Source organism: Rhodnius prolixus, unplaced genomic scaffold (genome assembly GCF_049639745.1).
Source record: "Rhodnius prolixus isolate KJV_2025 unplaced genomic scaffold, Rpr scaffold_2, whole genome shotgun sequence".
In the NCBI taxonomy this organism is placed as follows: Eukaryota; Metazoa; Arthropoda; class Insecta; order Hemiptera; family Reduviidae; genus Rhodnius; species Rhodnius prolixus.
In genome coordinates, this window is record NW_027411592.1 from 4,749,917 (window position 1) to 4,769,205 (window position 19,289).

At 33.7% G+C, this 19,289-nt stretch overlaps 1 protein-coding gene across 1 annotated transcript; it reads right to left on the bottom strand.

Moving 5' to 3' along the window:
• Positions 1-1,972: 1,972 nt before the first annotated feature.
• Positions 1,973-18,301, bottom strand: LOC141448766 (protein takeout-like). Its single transcript, XM_074117367.1, has 6 exons — positions 18,121-18,301; positions 4,910-5,005; positions 4,167-4,317; positions 3,336-3,469; positions 3,108-3,257; positions 1,973-2,225 (listed from the first exon to the last, which is right to left on the bottom strand). Exons 1-6 carry the CDS (start codon positions 18,185-18,187, stop codon positions 2,074-2,076), a joined length of 750 nt encoding a protein of 249 aa, XP_073973468.1. The 5' UTR covers positions 18,188-18,301; the 3' UTR covers positions 1,973-2,073.
• Positions 18,302-19,289: the final 988 nt, after the last annotated feature.

The window sequence follows — 19,289 nt, forward strand, 5'->3', positions numbered from 1 at the left end:
ATAGTGTCTATAGTCAGAGTAAATTTGGTTCAAGTACAATTGTATCAATTTGTATTCACTAAACTAAATCTCGGTATTAAGAGTTGTGTAGTGAAAAATAGCTGAAACTGAAGTGATTTAATCAAATTTCAGAACATGTTAACAATGAATTGCAAACCGATGAATCATCGCCTTTGTCTACCGCCAAAATAGTAGATGCAATAGCATTGTAATACAATTAGAGAAAGGGCATTTGTAAATTATAAGTTTTCAGACTTCCCTTAAATAACTTAAATCACTATATTAATTTTAATCCTTACTCTGTTACCTAATGTTTATTACTTTATCATCTATCTAGTCATAAAACATTAAATGGAGACAATATTGTATATACAATTACGATTTATATAAATACATTTTAATTCCATTTTATTTTAAATAAAAATTCAGGGACTTGTCTGTGTTAATAGTGGCTTCGATTTTTGTTTTTTGTTTTACTGTAAATATATTTTTGGAATATGGAAATTGTGGAAAATTTTGTATAAAGAAAACCATTATATTCTAGATTGGATTTAATTATTAAAAAGTAAAGTCCAGTGCATCATATACATATATATTTGTCTTTATATAATAACTTGATGTAATAAGGGCGTAATTTCTGTAAATCATTTTAATACGAGATTAAAAAATAAATTCCTTTTTTTTAATTATTATCATTATTTATTATCGTGGCATTCTGATCTCGGTTAGCATGGGCAATATCTAGTCAGAGCTCTAGTTGCACTATGAGTCTGTGCTGTTGAGATCATAAGGCGAGACAATATTTCTAAGGTGTCTCATATAAAAATACTGAACTAGCGGGAGGTGGATAGAGACCAAATTTTAAAGTCTTTTAAATTTTAATTATGTTAAATTATAGTACTTAGCTAAAGTAATTTTAAAGCAGTTCGAAACTTCTCTCTGATTAAATAAATATCGCTCTAATGAGTACTTTTCTTTTTCCAATTTAAGCAAACACATTTTCTAATCCACCGGTACCTTCTCTTTCAGCCAAATATTAGTTCATGAACTTTCTCAATTATTTCAATGCATATATTTTGGAGAAATTCAGAAGCATTCCTTACTCAATAGATGCTTCATAAACTTTTTTTAATTTCTCTAGTTTTAGCGCTCTTTCTTTCTTGTCAGAAGTCATCTTTGATTCTTCTTCCAGTCTAACCTTTTATCTGTAAATTGCTTTCATTAAGACATTCTTTGAATTCCCATCTAACAAGTATTACTATTTAAACTATTCTCAGTTTATCGTCATTTCCTCCGGTAGCATTTATTGTAGGTAGAAACCTCTTTTTTAAATTTCTTCACTACTTGAAAAAATGTTCTACTATTTTGCCCCACATAATCCTTCATTAATCGCTTTGTATTTTCTACTTTTCTCTTCTTCATTCTCCACATTTATTTTGCTATTTTATTATTATTTTTGTATTTTTATTTTGTAAAAATAATGGATACCTACTCTAGTGGTTCACTCTTGCGTTACTCCTGGTCCTTCTTCACTACTCTATCCTACCAGACATCGCGGAGTTTTTTCCTTCTTACCTCCATCGGTTCTTCCTGAAAGATCCTTAATTCGATTTTAATCCTGTTACCTAATCGATTAATCTTTTTCCGTTTTTATTGGTAGTTGTATGTTTTCTATGCTTTACGATTACTTCCTTGCTATATTTCCTCTTGACTTAATTTCGTGTTAAAATTCTCAATTATAATTTCTGTATCATATTTCGATGCATTATCATGGATATAAAATTGTTTTTTATGAAGTAACTGATGAAAAAAAATATAGTTGTCAAATATCAACATTGTGGTATGAGTTAGAAACAAGTTTAAATTCTCAACATTGTGATGCTCCAGTAGAGAGTATACACTCATAGAACTTCTATTATTTTCATTTCCAAATTGTGTCCATAAAAAAAGGAAATTAAATTTCAAAGAAAAATTAATAATTTACTAAACTTTTATATTTGAAATAAAAACTACATATCACATCTGAACATTAAAACAAAATATAATTATTTAAAGCAATAATTAAGGAATTAACTACTGTATTATTGCCTCTTTGTAAGATACCACCCTGGTAAGTTCATCTAATATCTGAGTGACAGCTGCGCCAAAAGCTTTAGCAATGCTTGGCCCAAGAGCGCTATTCAGTTCGGACCAGTTTTCATTCAATGCTTTGTTCATATTTTTACCTGAAAGTAAAATTGTCTTGCATTTAAGAACATATTAAAATAGAATAGAGTGGAGAGAATGGAATTAGCAAAGACTGAAGTCACAAGCATGCACACCCCCTTGAGGGGATACGCAGTCTACGGCTCTGGGACGAGACGGAAGGGAGTCAAACTGCGGAGAGCCTGTGATGGGAATGGAATATTTTTCTGGCTAGCTGTACACACCTAATTATAAGCTAATCCAGACAATTCCAATCTAGTTCTACTATCACCAGTAAAAGAGCAATTGGCTACAATACTCAAGGCTGTCTAAATTTTTCTTATTATGGCTACTAATTCTGATGAAGAGAGACAAGCGAAGTTACTAGAGAGAGACTAACCCAGTGTAAGTGTGAAGTAAAAAGAAAATAAAGAGAAATTTTCCAAAATTTGAAAATTATTCGGGGAAACAACAGGAAGTTGGGTAAATTATGTTAGGGTTTTCTTTTAGTCTGCAAGTGCGAGATGAAAACGTAAATGAAGTCGATATTTCTACACCAAACTGAAATTAATCTTGTGCTGACGATGGATGAAAGCCCGAAACAGGTCAGGAGTACCAATAAACATGGATGTTACGACGGATAATACCATGTCTTTTTCCTCGTAGATTTCTATAAAGTGCAATGCAAATACGAGTTAAATATCCTATTGATCTATGGTCAAACGGTTTTTCAATCTATAAAGAATACAAATACATATATCAGTCAAAACATTACCATTCTCTGAATAAAATTTCTCGTTACCTACAGACCTGCTGTGTGTAACCGACTGCCAATCAAGACAACAGAACTCAGTGATCAATGATAATTATTGTAATTTTATTGTTGTTGCTTAATTTATTGAATAAATAAACAATAATAATACCTAAAGCTTCGTCCCCATTGAATAAATTCTTCAAGTCTATTTGCAATTTAGTTGTGTCGTATTTCAAATCCCATTTAGTAATTTTTATGAAGTCTTCACCTTTGATTTTTATTAATTTAAAATCACAGGTATAAGTTGCCTTAACATTATCTGAAATTTTTTTAACAATTATTAAAATCGAAATTATATAAAAAGATAGTGAAAAAAAAAAAAAAATCAGTAGCTCACCTAAAACTATATGAGCCGGCCCGGTGCCTGTAATTGGTAAGATAAGGAACTTTCCACTTATGCTGTATTTACTATCTACTACTAGTTTGGGTAAAGTGACTGAAAACTGAATATGTTTTTTATCCAAATCTATTCTGTAAATTCAAAAAAAACTTCTTACACTGCTAAATAAATAAATAAAATAAGATTAAAAAAATTCCAGCAAGATCCGGTGATTGTTTATGGCTGTTTTGATCATTGGTTCACTTTTTCAGAGAACCAGAACTATCCTACGCTATCTTTACTCATATGTATATTGTAAGTAGTGATTTGAACAGGTATTCCTTTAGGTAGAAGTTACCTAGCTACTTCTTCATGAACCTGGCATAGCTCAGATCTATCACCACAACTACACTTACTTTCCTCTTCTTATTTTCAAACAAAAAGCGTTGGTAGCCCTTTAAGTTACAGCTTAGCGAATCCACACAAAGTCATAACCATTCAGCCTTAACTTGACGCTTTACAGACCGCTAAATTCTATAAACAATCACCGGTTCTTAAAGGTGCCGTAATATTCTTTTAGAGCCCAGTACGTTCTTAAGGAGTTCGTGTAAGAGAATAGGCACAGTAGCTTCATTAAATAAGCTTCAATTAACTAATTTTTTTCTCTATTGAAAATTAGAATTTAAAAGATATTCAAATATTTAATTGAGCAACCTTTGTGTGCGCAGGTTTAAAAGAATGTACTTTAAACATGGACTCCCTGAGCACTGAGAAGGCTCCAATCCAAGACTGACAGACATTGCCGCGCCTTAATTAATGTTAAAGCATAATACTAAAAATTAAACTTACTCAGATTTAACAACTTTGGAATTTTTAAGTCCTTTTAATTTTGCATCTTCTAATGTAACATTCAATGCAACACTTCTCTTATTATCTTCACTGACCGAGACTCTTTTAATTAGAAGTGGATCCAGTACTGGCAACCTGTATTTCCTATCGCCTAAAATACAAGGGATTCATTATTCTAAATCAAAATGTAAGAAAATAGGCACAGTGCAGTAAGCTTCATTCAGCTATATTTTTAATATGCGCTTCGATTTGTACGAAGTCGGGCATGTATGTTGCTAGGACTTGCTGCATGAAGGATTTTTGGACCTTATGCCAGCTAACTAGGACAGATTGCAACTTCCTTAGTAAGTCCTTCAACTGGAACTCAATCTGTAAAATGTTGTTCGGTCCGTCTGCTACCAGCTCCTCTGGTAGTTTCAGCGCAGTGACGTATGAGTATTTAACGTATTCGCTGGTTGACTATCGTTAGAATCAAGCTGAATAAAGATCCTGCTAGCAGGCCAGTAAGAAACAACAGTATTAAACGGAGGATGTGTGAAAGCAGTAGATACAGTTGCGCCCAAATAACAATTATTTATTATTTTTCATGTGATGATTAGAAAACCATAAATTTTACAGAAATAATCGCTTTATTATCTTTCTCTTATTTGACTTTTTGAAAAGTAAAGGTAGAGAATTTATCTAAATACCTTTTATTCTTAAAATTAGGTTTATTATTTGAAATAAAGGGAAAATTATTTAACCTTTCACTAGCGTAGGCAAAGCATTATTGATTGTCTTCAACACACAGTCATTAAATTCTTCAAATTTTCCTTTTTTACATGGTTTCAAATAGGCAGCTGAAAAATAAAACAGATGACATTATTGTACGAATTTAGCAGATAGTAAAAAGCTGATGTATCCAATTTTTGAGTAGGTAAATGTAATAAATATATGTAAATAATTTCTTTAATTATTATAATGTAGTTAAATCCTAATTCTTTAATTTATTCATTCAACTTTTTTAGAAAAGGAGGTATTGAATTATGGGTCAGAAGTAGAGAAAAAAGTATTAAATAGTTAAAAAAAAAATCAAATATGCCCACTTTTCTATTCTATATGTGTGCAGTTTGCGGTTCTATTTCTCTCAATATTACGGGAATATTTCTGTGTTTGTACGTGCGTAAAAATCAGTTACGTGCGATAGAATATTATGTTTATAACATATCATACATAACATATGAATAAATACATATTTTTTAGTATAACAAATTCAAAAATAATTATGATCTGTGTATGGTTTCATATTCAATTTTGTGGAAAATACAGTGAATTAGAAACGATTAAGCACTTATTCATGCTCTGACCCAAGATTATGATACACTGACAGAATTGCTAAAAAGTAAATTTGCTTCTTTGTTTATCGGGCAACATATCTGGGTGAAACTTAAAAGTATGTGTAATGCTGTATGTGAGTATCTCTTCTTCGTCAAAATAAATTTTGGCTAAATTAATTACACAGACGATTTCGTTCCAAATTTAATACTTCGAAAAAATAATAAAAAAATGTAGAAATTAACACTAACAATTTTGTGAAGGTTTTGATACCATTAATATTAACATTCAATACCTCCGCTCTATCGCTCGTATAAAGTTAATGTTTCACTCAATTGTAGTGGTAAGAATCCTCTTCTATTACACAATTTAGATAGATTTCTATGGCGTAAAAAATGAGGAATTTGAAGTCAAATTTCGTAATGGCTTTGATTTCAGTAGTTTTTTAAAAACATTTTATTGCTCGTGATGCTCCTTTAAAGTTAATATTTAACCCAATTGTGAGGGTAAGCATTATCTTTTAAGTTAGTTTGACTTTTAGATGGCAAAGTTTTCAGGTGAGAGAAATAACATAAAACAGTTCGTAATAAAACTTTGAATTCAAGCCGATGAAAACAAAGTTGTTATTAGGTACATATTGGTATTTTCTGTTCTCTGGTAGCAAGTTTGAGAACTAATATACCTAATCTGTAGCAACTTCTGCTAACTGGCGAAATTTTATAAAACTACAACATATTCAACCTAATGCGGTAAATTTATTCCCATCGTTTTGTAAATTATTTTTTATGGTTGCTTATTAATTCACAAATTTTTTAAAAATATTCAACTTATTAAATAAATTAACTTTGAGTTAAATTATTAACGCTAATTTGAAACAAAATAATTAAAGTAAAACTTATTAAAGGAAGATTAAATGATTATTTTCGAAAAGTCGACAGTTATTTAAATGGTTCTTTAATATTTTCTCTAAATGTTTCCTTCTCTATTATATAACAGGTAGACCTAAACATATTCGTCCTCACAAATATAGGGCATTATGTACTAACTGTTTTTTTTTGTTATCCACAATCGCAACACTTATGTTACAAGAAAGAGTAAGAAAGTATAAATATTTAATTTTCTTCAAACTGCTCACGTCAAACACGCACTCTCTGCCATTTACAAATTGCCGCACAGTTTTCCAAATGTGTACAATCAATAAAAACAATTTAGAGTTTTGATTAGACCACTACTCTCCATAGAACTAGAACTCACCACAGTAATAGACCACATACATAACTGTCAATTTAAGAGTAAAATACATAAAGCATATTTAAAAAAGCGCTAGAAAAGACAATCGATACTAACCTGGCACAATATATCCTAAACCGACTGATCAAACACGACTTAACACCATGATTCTTAACAATAGGAAATATCTACTTTCATTAACCGGATCCTCTAAATGCTCTGTCCTTAATCTTTCATCATTCACTGCCTATGTTTATACCATCCCTAACAATCTTTAATATCAATCCATAACAAAAACTTACAGTTTAAAAAGTTAAGTATAAGGGTTGATTAAACGCCAAAAGGTACACAAATCAGCAAGTACCCAACATTTCATTAATACTTCATTGATATTATTTAAGTAATTTTACCGCATTAATTTTCATTAATATTTTTTAAGAATTTATTAGATGTCACATACCCTTATGCTGGCCATTTTCAACTACAAAATATTTGTTCAAGTAGCACACCAAATGGTTAAATAACTTAGATTGACTGTAATATCTATTTATCTATAATAATCAAACTATTGATTACAGGTGAAAAAGAAAACGTTATAAAAAATAAAAAAATATGAGGCTAAAAAATTCATAAACGTTTTTTAAAAATTGCTTACACCAACTTACATCAATGATTTTATTTATTTATTTTTATTTTTAAATAAAAATCGTCGGTTTAAGTTCATTCTTCGATTAAAGTAATTGTTACTTTATGTAGTAGTCAATCTGGCTTTATCGTAAATAATATAGTTTTCTTCAATTACATTCTCCATCTAGGTGTTCTTCCCACAATGTTGTGTATATGTAATATAAAATAAATAAGATATGCATATTTTTAGGACAGCTAATTATTCCAGTATTTTACCATAAGTAAAATTAGGGGAACTAAATTAAATTACAATTGAGAAATGAATAAATAATGTTGAATAATCTACTTGTTATTAACTGTGTGTTATTTGTCCTCACGAATATTTCGGTAAGACGAATTCAAGACTGAAATATTGTTTTAAATCCTCCGTGATTCAAATTTAAACAGTAGCCGACTCTAAATTTGTCTTTTTCTAATTTAACATGCATGTATATGTGACATCTTCAGAATAAAGGGCACATTAAAGAGAAATCAGAAGAATAATTTGGAATAGAGTTAAAATAAAGTACCTATTTATACGAAGATATAATATACATTTTATCACAATTATAACTATTATGAATGAACTGGCCAGCATAAGGGTCTGTGACATCTAATAAATTCTTAAAAAATATTAATGAAAATTAATGCGGTAAAATTACTTAAATAATATCAATGAAGTATTAATGAAATGTTGGGTACTTGCTGATTTGTGTACCTTTTGGCGTTTAATCAACCCTTATACTTAACTTTTTAAACTGTAAGTTTTTGTTAAGGAGATTTTTGTACCTTTTGGATAGATTTTCCTTTTTGTCTATTAGCAAAGTTACGTCTGCTTTACAGATTTTTTTAAAATTTGGAATAAGCTATTCTATCATTATAACCTGATAAGGTGTTAAATCGGAACCGTAACTACCACTGGAGAGATCTTTTTAAAGAATGGTTATAGTTGCGGTCCCCAAACCATCCTCAATAACCATTTTTTTGAGAAAGCGTTTTGAATAAAATAGGAAGGTATTTGTACGTAAATAGCAAAATTAAACTGTGATTTCAGTACTTCCTTTTAAGAGGAGCAAGAAAAATAAACTGCGATTACAGTACTTCTCCCTAAAAGGCAAAGATTTTGAATCGAACGACAATTCATTGATGTAAATCGGTTCACTCATTGATAATTTTAACGATTGCAGTACTTCCTCTTAGTAGGTGTAAGAGCATGATGGCACTTCACAGCCACGTAGAGGAGCTTTAATCTCTTCTTCGTGCTAAATTTTATCAAAATCGGACTAAGCTTTGTAGAAATATTGGAAATAATAGTTTTAGAAAGGGCCTTATTTGGGTGGGGCGAACTCCCCTCCTTATGAGGCATAGCGTCGAGACTTTTAAAGTACAAATCTGTACAAAATTTCGATTCGAATGACACTTCATTCATGAAAATCGGTTCACGTGTCGATAATTTGAAACGATTGCTATACTTCCCCTTAACAAGTGTAAGAGCAGATCGTCGCTTTATTGTTAGGTAGGGGAGCCCTAACCCTATCATCCTACCAAATTTTATCAAAATCGGGCCAAGATTTACAGAGTAATTAGTAATAATAATTTTGGAGGGGGCCTTACATAAAGGGGGCTAACTCCTCTCCCATTCGATGTACAGGGCCGAGACCCCCAAAAGGCACATCTACATAAAGTTCCGAATCGAATGACACCTCATCCATGAAAATCGGTTCACGCGTTTAGGCGCTACGTTGTGTACAAAAAAGGTAACAACAAGAACAACAACAAGAACAACAAGAACAAGAACAAGAACATTTTTTGAAAAAGCCGTTTTTGCTCATTTTCGGCAACTTTTTTCTCGAAACCTATTAGATCTGGGTGGTTGCAAAAAAATTATAGTTATAAAGGAGAATTTGGAGTAAGATTTAAAGAAAATTTGGGAATTTTATCTTTTATAGAAAAATAGAAAAAAATTGTCAAAGTTGGATGTTTTTCAACGTTACACTTTTTCGTGCAGTTTTTGATGGTCAACCCTTATACAACTGTCCTACCGGACAGTTTTAATAATTTTTTAACAGATATTTTATTCCTGCCATTTATAAAGTTTTGACTTCCTAAAAATGACATATAAACTCTAATATGGTGTAATGCCAACGCATTGAGTGTGATGCTTTACATCTCAGTTAGCAATGACACAGAATAGTGGGTCAAATCTCTTTTTTCGGAAGACTAAATCTCCCTTTTCTCTACCAGCTCTAAGTAATTTACCGAAATAGTCTGATCCCACTACATTTAGTGGTTGAGATAAGATATGAAGTTGATGTAGAGTTTAAAAGGGATCAAATCCAGCTTAAAGTTCTGATATAAGGGTCGTTTGAAAAGTCCGTGTAATGTCAGAGAGATAGCACCACTATCGAGGTTATGTTTAGTTAGTAACATCTCTTGGAAGAACACACACCAAGTTTCAGCCAGATCGGTCTATTATCGAGGAAGTCGAGTGATTTTCAAAAAAGGGACGAAAAAGAATTTCGTGTGTTGATTAAACACTACTTTATGAAAGGCAAAACGCCTTAGGAGACTAAAGAGAAGTTTGATAAACATTATGGTGACTCTGCACCTTCGATTAGAACAGTTTATAAGTGGTTTCAAAATTTTCGGAGTAGCCATATGGGCACAAGTGACGCTGAACGTTCTGGACGCCCTGTTGAGGTTAGTACTCCAGAAAACATTGATAAAATCCATGATATGGTGATGGATGACAGAAGAGTGAAGGTGCGTGAGATTGCTAGTGCTGTGGGCATCTCGAATGAACGGGTACATAATATTTTGCATCAACATTTGGACATGACAAAGCTATCCGCAAGATGGGTGCCGCGATTGCTCACGCTTGACCAAAAACGAAATCGTGTGAAGTGTTGCAAGGACGGTTTGCAGCTGTTCCAGAAGAATCCGCAGGACATTAAGCGTCGTTTCGTCACTGTGGATGAAACATGGATACATCACTACACTCCTGAGACCAAAGAACAATCTAAACAATGGGTTACCAAGGGGGAATCTGCGCCAAAAAAGGCGAAGACCGTTCCTTCGGCCGGAAAGATTATGGCGACTGTCTTTTGGGATTCGCAAGGAATAATCCTCATCGACTATCTGGAAAAGGGTAAAACTATTACAGGTGCATATTATTCATCGTTATTGGACCGTTTGAAAACCGAGCTGCAAGAAAAACGCACACGATTGGCCCACAAAAAAGTCCTTTTCCATCACGACAACGCACCAGCTCACACCTCAGCAGTTGTGGTCGCAAAATTAATGGAAATAGGGTTCCAACTCGTTTCACATCCCCCCTGTTCTCCAGACTTGGCTCCCTCGGACTACTATTTGTTCCCCAATATGAAGAAATTGCTGGCGGGAAAAAGATTTTATTCAAACGAGGAGGTGATTGCAGAAACGAATGGCTATTTTTCAGACTTGCACAAATCCTATTATTCGGAAGGGATCAAGAAACTAGAGCAGCGTTGGACGAAGTGTATAAGCCTAAAAGGAGACTATGTTGAAAAATAAAAAAGGTTTACCCCAAAAAATTAAGTAGTTTTTATTTTTGCACGGACTTTTCAAACGACCCTCGTATTTAGATTAGCAGCCTAGACTCTACTTGTTGGGAATTAATAGAGAGTGTAGATGGTCCAACCATTGCTGGAGTATGGTAGGGTATTGACTCCAACAAGAGACCAACAACCCTGGAATTCGGCAGCAATTCTCTCAAAAAGGCTCAAGTGCACAAATCAGTCGTTAACTCTACACGGCCTATCTACACATATGCGATTTTCAATCTGACAAATTTCTTTGGTGTGGTCCGGCACAGACTTGGAATATTTGTCAAAGGACTGCTGACATTACATTCATACCAACAGTGTCAGACTGAGTGTTCGGGGTGGGAATGTTTGGTTAATTTTAATGAATAGTAACGCACTAATTGGACAATTATTGAGATATTTCCATGATCGTGCCGAAGAATCAATGTTGCAAAAGCGTATTTGAGGTAGCTGTTGACACCTGCATATTTAAGTGCATCGAACAAGGAGACAGGGAGACACCTGCTGAGGATTCACTTCACTTGTTGGTGAAGCTCTGGAAAAGCAGTCATTACGGCCAGCACCTTCACGACCTGAGTCTATCAAATGTCAACAAAAGTGTGTCGAACGCTTGGCCCACGTTTGGATATTCGTTTTCAGTGATGGGCAGTTTTTAAGATTGCAATCAGAAGGGGATTAAGAGGTACGTAATTAAGATAGCTGGAATGCAGTTCGTTAGATGTAGACTGTGCCATCAAAAGCCAGAAACTGTACAGAACATAATATACTTGTGCAAAAGGTTGGAACATCAGTTTATCAGGTGGCCAAAATTATCCATTTGAAGTTAACCTCGAAAATTTAGGTAATTATAAGAAGTGTGCCTTACAACCTGCGGTTGAGTGTTACACGAACGGACAGGGCTCATGTCAGAACAGTCCAAGACAATAGATGTGAGTTCGGCTACATGAAAAGAACCGGTCGATGTTAACGATGGTGGATGTTGCTGTATCCAACTCTAACACTCATACTTCAGGAGGGAAAAAACAAAAGAATGCAGGACGAAGAATCGAGAAAAAGAGGCGTGAGAAGTAGATACTGTCCGGGTAGTGCTTCTAGTTCTTCCAGCAACTGACAGTGCCTTATACCAACGGCAGCCCTGAGATTGACAGAAACATTTTCATCCAACTGCAAAGCGCTGTGATATTGAACATATCTCCTATTGTCAGCTAATTTCTAGGAGACCAATCATAATAAATGTGCTTGACTCAGTTGTTATTACATACCAGGATATCTGAGATTCCAAAGGGAATTTTAATAATGTCATTAATAAAATATTTTTCTCTCGATTGACCTTGATTACATTCTAATCCCTTAGAATTTTCTTAATTATTTCCGCAATCTCATTTTATTGATGTTCCTCGTAATTTCTTCGGAAATTCCTTCCAGAAATTATTAAATTATTTGTCGTTTAAACGAACCAAAAAAACTGGTTTAGCTATATTTCAGGGTTAATGTTACTTTTTCCAAAGAGACTTGTTTTTAATGGAGTAGGCTGCTAGCAGAAATGGTTGTTTCAAAAAATTGCTTTTGGTGGAGAAAAATAGTAAAAAGAAAAAATACTTGAAATATAAACTCAATATTAGATTATATTTTAATGTTTCTTGTTTTACTTTTTGAAATTATAGAAATTAAACTTTTTTAAATTAAAGTAAAATTGTTAATTAATTTTTAGGAAAGATTTTTCTCTTACTTGTAACATTTAATTTACTATTTCTATTTTGTTCCTTTATTTCAAATTATATTTAGGATACTAGAGTTCTAAAACGCTACATTCACGCATGTTAGCCTTTGCAATAGAGAAGCCAGGTCGATATCCAGTCTCATCCACTGTGACCAGCTTTAACATTGTACTCTGTCCGCCCAACATCTCGATACTACTATTATTACTGTGTGTAATCTGCAGCTCACATGAACTCATTCCATTAAAATTAATGGAATTTAAATGATGGAAGTACCTTGTATGCAAACATTTATTAAAACTAAAGAACGTTCAACGGATTTTAAAACTCATTCCCATTTTTGTATTTAAAACTCGATATTAAATTAATCTTATAACAGAGTTTCATATAACATCTCCTTCAAATAGTTTAATTGAAATCTTTTGAAAAACAATGTCTCTTTCTTATGAAACCAGGTGGGTTACAAAAAAAAACTGCAGAACTGATTACGCTAAAAGAAAAGTACTCTGTGCGTTTCCAATTTATTTCGTGGATTCCAAAGTATTGACTACATTTCTTCAATGTTTTTTCTTCTTCAGAAACATTCTTGGTAAGTGCAAGTTCTAGAAAAGCGGTTGAATTTTTTCTTCTATGAACGCTATTTTGTTGAAGTTTCAACCCTTCTGTTACAGTTTAAATTTTCATTCCTTTCATTTATATACTTCAGTTGTTGCAAAAACAAGTGTCTATAGCTAGGAAAATAGTTTCTCACACTAACGATAAAAATTCTGATTAAGCTTGTAAGTTTTCCAAAATGGAAATTGTTTATCAAATGGAATTCCCAGATAAAAGTTCCCTACGTTTGTAACTAATAGATAACCGTCATTTCCACTTTCCAGGGAATAGATTTTTCACAGAGCTTCAGATAATTCTGTTGCTGGAATTCTGAGACAAGAAGTACGACTAATGTCAGGAAGTGCGAATAAAAAACTTTTATAACTAAACAACTTGTAATTAATTCGACGTAAAAATATTAAGCAATCAAAATTACCGTAAAAATTAGCATTAAAATGCGGAATCAAACGAGAAGTAAGATCATTAAAACTAGTTTTTTTTTTTCTTTAAATTAAGATAGTTTACTTTTCAGTGTGTACTCGGGTTCTGAGAGAGGCACAGAGTTTTAGGATTTTTTTTTTAACAAAACCTGCTGATTAGAAAAAAAGGCAATCATTATGAATTCGGTAGTTCCTTTTAAGGAAATTTATCTATAATTCTGCAAGAAAATCAAGGTTGTTACTTTATTGAAATGTTTTAACTTTAAGGAACTTCTGTTTCACTTTATGCAAATGCTAAGAACTGGGAATTCAATTCATTACTAAGAATTTCTACTAATAATAAATTGATAAAAAGTCAAATCGAATGGGCAACAATCTAACGCGTGACGGAATAACACGGATGTTCAGCCTTGACTGAATGAAGGACATAAGTTGAAATTATTACAAGTTTCAATTGAATTTGTAGCAGGTTTGGCTAGTAAGACTTTGTTAGAAACTGGATCTCCTTTCGTATTTAATTACCATTACCAAGAAATATTTATCCGAAGATCAACACGATGGCCGAAAGAAGAAATTCTGTATGATATCAATGTTAAAAGCTGTTTGAATGAAGTTTAGAAAAACAAGAGAAGCTTGGGGCGAAAGATCCAAAAGTTTCGAAGTTCAAAAGTGTCGATAGGAGTGCCACAAATCTGCATGAAGTGGGCACTTCTTTTCGAACTGACCAAGCATCTTTCTTTCAGGTGAGAAGTATGGAAAAGTCGTAGAAAACAATTCCTCACGCTAAGGCGTAGCAGGCCAGCCACATGCAAGCCCTACAATAAAATGATTAAATAAGCCACAAAGGTTAGGTGGAATAATTTAAGTTGGCCCAATACCAATAAATGTTTAAGCCCTAGAAGAAGATAGTTCTGTAAGAAGCTCCCAGACTTCAATACAAGCAATCGCACTCTTTGATGGAAATTAAAGAGTTGATTTGAGTTTGCCTTTGTGCCTTAAAGAAAAGTCCAAAATGTGTAAAACTTTTAAAAATGTGGAATGATTCATTTGCGTTTGCCTTTGTTGCCTACAACTTCACTAATTATTACTTTTTTACATTTTAAGTAAAAAATAAAATAACGCCAATGACCACAGATGCTGATGTGTCTTAAATTAAAAAAAAAAAAAATGATTTATTTAAAGAGCGATGGAAGCCCTCTTCAACTGTGTATGTTAGTCAGCTGTGTTTGTGAAGTATCGTAATATTTATAAACTTAATGAAATAAAAGAAAAAGAAAGTATCGGCCAGCTGACAAGCTTGAAGGTCTTCCAACGTGATATTCTGCGCATAACATTTGATATTCAAGTTTGTTTTTGTTCTTAATGTTTTTAGATAAATACACCCTCTTTGCTATACATTTTGCAGGTTTTGATGGCCGCGCTATTATCATTGTTAGGGAGAATAATTGGCAGGAAGCCTGGTCTATCATCCCCTTCCTAAACTCTTCTTCCCAAAAACCCCTGAAGTCTTCTCCACAACTCACTTCTGGTCAGGCCACTAAGAAGTATTTGAAAAAGATATGCCACAATATTATGCTTCGATGTTGGGCTAAAAGACTGTTCAAATTGGTCTATTTCTTTACACTTTCGCTGCTTAAAGTACAGTCGATCACATTTGTAGCCCCACTTTCAAGTAGTTATTGCAAAAGATACCGGAAATACTCTTAATCATCATACCTTTCTTAAGGTAATTACAAGAAAATCTTTTGACTATTGAAGGATTAGTGCCATCCAGTTGAATGTGTGATTCTTCCACTAGATAATGCACAGAAAGAAACGTAAAAGGATTGCAAGGATTGTGTAACCTTGACTGATCGTGTCAGGTTTCTTCGGGGATTCGCCTGTGAAATGAGCATTATATGCGCACTAATGAGTATGTATTTGGGTGTGTCAGCTGGAATTATCAGAGAGAGGAGCCATGTAACTGCACAATCACCTTTGCACATACTTGTCTGGGAGGTGTGAATGTTAGACGTCAACAAGTGGAACTGCCGTTCTTATTGTTACTCTAAATATCTGCAGGGCCGTAAAGATCCACTCGTAAGCTGGTCTACTTTTCTCTCCTTTAGTCTAGGATAATTAGCCGATAATTATCACTTTCAGAACTTTAGGGAAAATGTGGTAGAACTGTTTAATTATCAATTATAGCAATTATGCGTGTTCCACCATTGATTTTTCTTTTTGTTTTCCAATTAGGCAATTAAAATGTTCCAATATCTTTTATCTGATTCTTCCAAATGTAACGAAGGCTTCGTAGCACTGAGCTTCCCACTGCTACCCTCCGTGAATGAAAATTGCAAGTGGGCAGTAGGCTAAAATACACTGCAGTGGTTTTAGGAATGTTAACCCAAAATGAAATACTTCTGTGATGTAAAATAGTTTTTAAAAAATAATAAAAATAATATTAAAAAAAAAAATTATATGCATCTGAGATTATTAAATATTTAAATTCCATTAAAATAAACTTAAATATTGTGAACAATATTGTACCGAAAAGAGCGCACGTTCTCAATGAAATGAAATTAGAATGTGGCTATAACACACTGGGTTTGTAAATCATACTTAGGAAGATTAGTTTATGATATGATATGAATATGGAATTAGGCGGCTCAGAATTCTGCATCAGAAGTGGTTTTCTACATCAGCTAATCCAGAAATCTTGGATAACTCTTCACTGATATGAACTACTTATTTATTAAAGCAACATGCGAACTAGCCCGTCAGCACTAAAAGTTTAGAATAGATAAAAATTATTGTTTACTTATCAGAGGGAATGGTAAAGTAATGTCTAGTTTTACGCCCCAATTAGTTGATCTAAAGTAATAAAGCCTAAAATTTGAGACTCACCTAAAGTCAAAATACCAAATCAATTAGGTAATGTATTCGGTGGCGGTGAGCAAACTTTCTTTACTATAAATATCTCTTAATAACGCAACGAATAGAACCAAGGCCAAGGCCGGGAATCAATCGGAGTTTTTATTAAAAGCCTATTTATCGAAAGACAGCAATTTAGATTTATAACTTCTTTAAAATGAAATTAAAAACAAAAACTTATAGAAAAATGTTCAAATTTTACTATCCCCACTAAAATATTTTCTATTGAAAATGATATTTCTATCTGAGAAAGTTCAAGAAAAATCATTATAGCTAATTGACCGTTTTGGCAAATGTGACATTGAGCAGAGTTGAGAGCCGGTAGGCTTTTGTCAGGGATGATTGTACAAGGGTTCTTGAATCGTATCGATCTGCAACCATTGATGGAGGCATAACTCCGTGTAAGTAAAAGAAGAAAGAATTACACCTTGAAATGATTATAAGGGTCAAGTAGTATTTAGTTATTCTTTTTTTTGCGGAAGATTTTATGAATTAAAAAGAAAATTGAAACGGCTTCAGGAAAAATATCGAAAATGTTCTTGAAGAAATTGTGAAAACCAAAAAAGAAGAATTCAACGAATATGTTACTTCTTGGATGACCAATTTCTTCTAGTGTATTTTGACATCCGTGCAGCTAGACCGATAAATGTAAGTAGATGTTGGCTGTAAAGTTAAATCATTTGCTGTGGTAACTAAAAGGACAACTGTAGCTGAACTCAACAGTAGAAAGAAGGCTTTTTAAAAATTCACTCTGAATAGATATTTGCACCAACTTGCGAGCCAGACTCTATGTCGCGCCATTTTGAGGAATAAGCGGCACCAGCAGGAACTTAAGAAAAGGAGGAATAAGCTCGCGTTGATTTGAGTGAGATTGACTTCGCTAGCTGATGAGTTGTTCTGGCTGGGCGTTGTCGCTTCAGAAAGGAACCTGAAAAGCTGGACCTCCTGTAGGAAGTGCGATGCCATCATTCAAGCGGGAGCCCTAAGAGTTGTGGACATTAACAGGCCCTGCCGATGGTCGGTTTATGTGCGTGAGAAATGAGAATGTGCTGTGAATTAGGCTAGGACACGTGCAGAGACACGTGCAGGGACACGTGTACATTCCTAAAGAAGTGACTTGTTCTTTTAGTCCTACAGGAAAAGAAAGACTGGCGATTTATTCAGCAATCTTGTTCTTCTATAATATTCACATAGTACCCGCTGGAGGCATTTGTACGCAAATATATGGGTCCACCTGGCACAGCCCGTCAACTCGAGCTCACCATCTTAATTTCACACATCCCAGAGACTTCACTTTATGATCAAACACTGATCTACAGTAAATCTTTTTCAGACTAGCTATAGATTTGGCTTTACAGCTACTCTCGCTTCTTCTTGTTTAGCAGAAACTTCTGAACTTGAAGGACTGGCATCAAAAATCTCAGCTTCAAAAATCTACTTCGTAAAGCCTTCAAAGAAATTAAAAATGGAAAAATAAGTTAATAATGTAACTCACGCAAAGCTAGAGATGTAACTAAGCCGAACAAGCAAGCAGTTAGAAGCACTAATACTGTCGGCTTCATCTTGACTGTAGTGGTGATGGACGTTGGACCTGGTTTTTCAGACGGAGGTGTTCTAATGATCAGAGTTAAGGATATCCACAGTTCTGATGGAGGACTCGGAGTTGGGCATCAGTTTTATACACTCAGCCTTGATGCCTCCTCCCCTCGCCAGCCCCTTCTTCTCCTCTTCACAAATTTTCCTCTTCTTTCTTTTTGTCCTCCACTTTGTATTTGATTTGAGAACTACTGTGTGAGTGTGTTTGCGAGTTTCAGAGACAAAGAACATCACTTCGTCTCTTTCACAATTAGTTACATGACTAAGTAATTAATTTAGACCAACTCTAAATCCTGTTCAAGGTTGTTAATGGCCACTGTAATATTTTGCAGCTACATAAGCTCATAATTTCTAGCACTTTACGTTTCTACTTTAGATTAGAATTCGTCTCTTTCTCTCGTCAAGTAATTCACATCTATTTATCTGTTATATCTATCAAGTGTTATTAATGCCAGAATCCTGTGATGCTCATTTTCTATTGTAATTCTTTTCACACTTTTATAATTGCATAAATGGATTGGATCAACAATGGGCTAGATGATATCAATGATTTTTTAACTTATCATTGCCGTGCTTCATTTCTTAAATTCTATTTCACTGAGAAAAGTCTATCATGTGGGAAATTTCACCACCATCAAATTGCCAGTTGAAGGAGTTCTACCGCGCCTTATTCTATACGGTCTGATCCCAGAAGTAGGTAACATTTCAAGAGTTGTCTAGTGGATTTTAAGAACACAGCCATTCTAAGGGAAAACTCCAGTGCCGGATTAGAGCCACCAAAGATCCTTAACAAATCAAACAATAAGCTCAAGCGGAAACATCCTAAACTCTCCCACCGACAAACTGTTCCTCATTTCCGACCAAGATTCTGAACCTAACTTCCTCCCACCCCAAGCAATCTGAGAAGGATGGGTGTTTTTTTCCAACCACCTACCTCATAAATTCCACAAAAGGGGACTGGTATGAACTAAAATGAATGATATAAAATTATCTTAATATCATCCTTGTTTGGCCCGAAATCAGCCGAAGACATATCGAACTCATCCTAAGAATGAAGCTATGAAGTTG

What these genes read in the sequence shown, in the direction of transcription:
- LOC141448766 (XM_074117367.1), bottom strand. Translation starts at nt 18,187, where the DNA reads ATGAAGCCGACAGTATTAGTGCTTCTAACTGCTTGCTTGTTCGGCTTA. An exon ending in AGTTACATCTCTAGCTTTGC is followed by an intron (nt 5,006 to 18,120) that starts GTGAGTTACATT and finishes TTTATTTTTCAG; the next exon opens with CTGCCTATTTGAAACCATGT. An exon ending in GCCGGCTCATATAGTTTTAG is followed by an intron (nt 3,258 to 3,335) that starts GTGAGCTACTGA and finishes AAAAAATTTCAG; the next exon opens with ATAATGTTAAGGCAACTTAT.